The sequence below is a fragment of the Daphnia magna genome, unplaced genomic scaffold (genome assembly GCF_020631705.1).
Source record: "Daphnia magna isolate NIES unplaced genomic scaffold, ASM2063170v1.1 Dm_contigs292, whole genome shotgun sequence".
NCBI lineage: Eukaryota > Metazoa > Arthropoda > Branchiopoda > Diplostraca > Daphniidae > Daphnia > Daphnia magna.
Window position 1 is genome coordinate 32,335 of NW_025533227.1, and position 3,772 is coordinate 36,106.

A 3,772-nucleotide genomic window follows, 5' to 3' on the forward strand; every position below is an offset into this window, starting at 1 on the left:
TTTTTACTTCTATATGTAAACTGCATGGAATATTCTTGTATTCAATGTGAATACACTGTTATACTATGAGTTTTTACTTCTATATGTAAACTTCATGGAATATACTTGTATTCAATGTGAATACACTGTTATACCATGAGTTTTTACTTCTATATGTAAACAGCATCAAATATACTTGTATTCAATGTGAATACACTGTTATACCATGAGTTTCTACTTCTATATGTAAACTGGTTGGAATATACTTGCATTCAATGTGAATACACTGTTATACCACGAGTTTTTACTTCTATATGTAAACTGCATCAAATATACTTGTATTCAATGTGAATACACTGTTATACCATGAGTTTTTTACTTCTATATGTAAACTGCATGGAATATTCTTGTATTCAATATGAATACACTGTTATACCATGAGTTTTTACTTCTATATATAAATGCATGGAATATACTTGTATTCAATGTGAATACACTGTTATACCATGAGTTTTTACTTCCATATGTAAACAGCATCAAATATAGATGTTATTCCAATGAAAAAGTAGTAGTCAAGCAAAAGGTCTTGCGTAGTTTACGCCGATGCGCACCACAGCGACAGATAGCAGAACTAAACTTTTTATTACGCTTGACTCCACGTCTACTTCAAGTCCTTTGTTCAAGAAGCAGTCAGATTCGCAAATGTTATTGTCCTGTTTTCTGTTTTGGTTTCGTTTTGTCACTTTTGTGTGCAGTGATGTAACTCTAATATGAGTGCTTCCCGACTTCCATATAAAGTGTCAGACTTTGCCAAAAGTTTAGATGAAGACGAATTTAAAATATACTGTAAAGTACTTGAAGATCTAAATTGTAGTGATCCGTTGGTATTGGACCTAAATTTATTCAAATGTGGAAGTGAACTAGAAACGTTAATCCCTCCAATAACTAAGAACCACATGATTATTCATTTAGTCGTGGGGCGTAATTGCAGTGACGGTGAAAAAGTTGAGGCCATAAACAATTTATTGTCCTCAGAACAATACTTGACTAATACCTTCTCGGACAAACTTCTTGCATTCCCCTTGCCAAATGGAATTGTGATTCTCAGAAGCCATATAACTTCATACAATTTTATTTATTTTATATTTATTCGTCATTAACCCAAGTTAATGACTTTAGGAGAAACTTGTGTCTGTGAATGTAACACCTTGTCAGATTCTAAATAACAAAAACAAATACCATTACACTTGCCCTAATCATCATTTAAAATAAACGTAATACCTGTTTGAATTGTAGAATGAAACGTTTCAAAATGTGTCTTAATTTCTCTTAATGTTTGTTCTTCCGGATTAGTAATCCCTTTTTTCAAAAAATTAACAAGATTTTGGATTTCAAAAAGGCATTTCGCTAAAGAACATGATATTAAGTAAATAAGTAATAACAAAATAATCAGCATTATCACCTGTAGAGGTATCATTATGTTCAAAGTTAGAATCCAAAGAAGTGTCATCCATTGTAATGTCGTTACTTTGAAATGTGCCATGCAACACATTATCATGCAATGTGCTGTTGTCACTAAGACTGCTTGAATTTACAATGATCTCATGCACTGTACTGTCATCAACTCGTAAACTGTCTTCACAACTTGGGTGTGCATCTAAAAATTAATACAGTAATAACAATGAAGACTTTCTAAAACTAGCAGCAAAACATGTACGTGATAAGTCTGAATCAAAATCATGATCTTGTTCATCATGTTGATCTGTGTTAGTTAAATTCTTTGACGGAACCCAGTCAACATCATCTACATAAAACATGTATGCTGGTTTGCCTACAGAATGAAAGTAATTCACTTACTCAGTAACTTTAAGTTTGTAATGACTGTATACCTGAATGAAAATGTAAAGAACACACAGAGGGTGTACCATAGTACTTATTGATATTAGATCCAATAGCTGCCATCCAAGCTGCAATTCTTCTTTCAACTAACTCTCTATCACTTTTATTTTTCAATCTTGTATCTTGTTTAGGGATAGAAAAAAGGAAACTTTTCTCGACCTTTTATATTCACCGCAAATAACACAAACTTGATTAGGCATCTTATTATTAACTCTCAAGTTTTTACGATGTGTCTTACAACTTGTGGCAAACTATAACTGTCAAGTGTTAGAAACATATCCGACTGCTTCTTGAACAAAGGACTTGAAGTAGACGTGGAGTCAAGCGTAATAAAAAATTTAGTTCTGCTATCTGTCGCTGTGGTGCGCATCGGCGTAAACTACGCAAGACTTTTTGCTTGACTACTACTTTTTCATTGGAATAACATCTATACTTGTATTCAATGTGAATACACATGAGTTTTTACTTCTATATGTAAACAGCATCAAATATACTTGTATTCAATGTGAATACACTGTTATACCATGAGTTTTTACTTCTATATGTAAACTGCATGGAATATACTTGTATTCAATGTGAATACACTGTTATACCATGAGTTTTTACTTCTATATGTAAACAGCATCAAATATACTTGTATTCAATGTGAATACACTGTTATACCATGAGTTTTTACTTCTATATGTAAACTGGATGGAATATACTTGCATTCAATGTGAATACACTGTTATACCACGAGTTTTTACTTCTATATGTAAACTGGAAGGAATATACTTGTATTCAATGTGAATACATTGTTATACCATGAGTTTTTACTTCTATATGTAAACTGCATGGAATATACTTGTATTTAATGTGAATACACTGTTATACCATGAGTTTTTACTTCTATATGTAAACTGCTTGGAATATACTTGTATTCAATGTGAATACACTGTTACACCATGAGTTTTTACTTCTATATGTAAACAGCATCAAATATACTTGTATTCAATGTGAATACACTGTTATACCATGAAATTTTACTTCTATATGTAAACAGCATCAAATATACTTGTATTCAATGTGAATACACTGTTATACCATGAGTTTTTACTTCTATATGTAAACTGCATGGAATATTCTTGTATTCAATGTGAATACACTGTTATACCATGAGTTTTTACTTCTATATGTAAACAGCATCAAATATACTTGTATTCAATGTGAATACACTGTTATACCATGAGTTTTTACTTCTATATGTAAACAGCATCAAATATACTTGTATTCAATGTGAATACACTGTTATACCATGAGTTTTTACTGCTATATGTAAACTGCATGGAATATTCTTGTATTCAAGGTGAATACACTGTTATACCATGAGTTTTTACTTCTATATGTAAACAGCATCAAATATACTTGTATTCAATGTGAATACACTGTTATACCATGAGTTTTTACTTCTATATGTAAACTACATGGAATATACTTGTATTCAATGTGAATACACTGTTATACCATGAGTTTTTACTTCTATATGTAAACAGCATCAAATATACTTGTATTCAATGTGAATACACTGTTATACCATGAGTTTTTACTTCTATATGTAAACTGCATGGAATATACTTGTATTCAATGGGAATACACTGTTATACCATGAGTTTATACTTCTATATGTAAACAGCGTAAAATATACTTGTATTCAATGTGAATACACTGTTATACCATGAGTTTTTACTTCTATATGTAAACTGGATGGAATATACTTGCATTCAATGTGAATACACTGTTATACCACGAGTTTTTACTTCTATATGTAAACTGGAAGGAATATACTTGTATTCAATGTGAATACATTGTTATACCATGAGTTTTTACTTCTATATGTAAACTGCATGGAATATAC

General features: G+C 30.9%; 1 protein-coding gene across 1 annotated transcript; it reads right to left on the reverse strand.

The window, feature by feature from the left end:
- Positions 1-589: 589 nt before the first annotated feature.
- Positions 590-2,133, reverse strand: LOC123468111. The gene is made up of 5 exons (XM_045167769.1): positions 1,869-2,133; positions 1,697-1,810; positions 1,442-1,636; positions 1,261-1,386; positions 590-1,197 (listed from the first exon to the last, which is right to left on the reverse strand). The coding sequence occupies exons 1-5, from the start codon at positions 1,939-1,941 to the stop codon at positions 1,136-1,138; spliced, it is 570 nt and encodes a 189-aa protein (XP_045023704.1). The 5' UTR covers positions 1,942-2,133; the 3' UTR covers positions 590-1,135.
- Positions 2,134-3,772: the final 1,639 nt, after the last annotated feature.

Coding starts and splice junctions, on each gene's coding strand:
- LOC123468111 (XM_045167769.1), bottom strand. CDS start 1,941: ATGGCAGCTATTGGATCTAATATCAATAAGTACTATGGTACACCCTCT. Junction 1,387..1,441: donor ACATAATGATACCTCTACAG/GTGATAATGCTG, acceptor CATGTTCTTTAG/CGAAATGCCTTTTTGAAATC. Junction 1,198..1,260: donor TCATTCTACAATTCAAACAG/GTATTACGTTTA, acceptor TTTGTTATTTAG/AATCTGACAAGGTGTTACAT.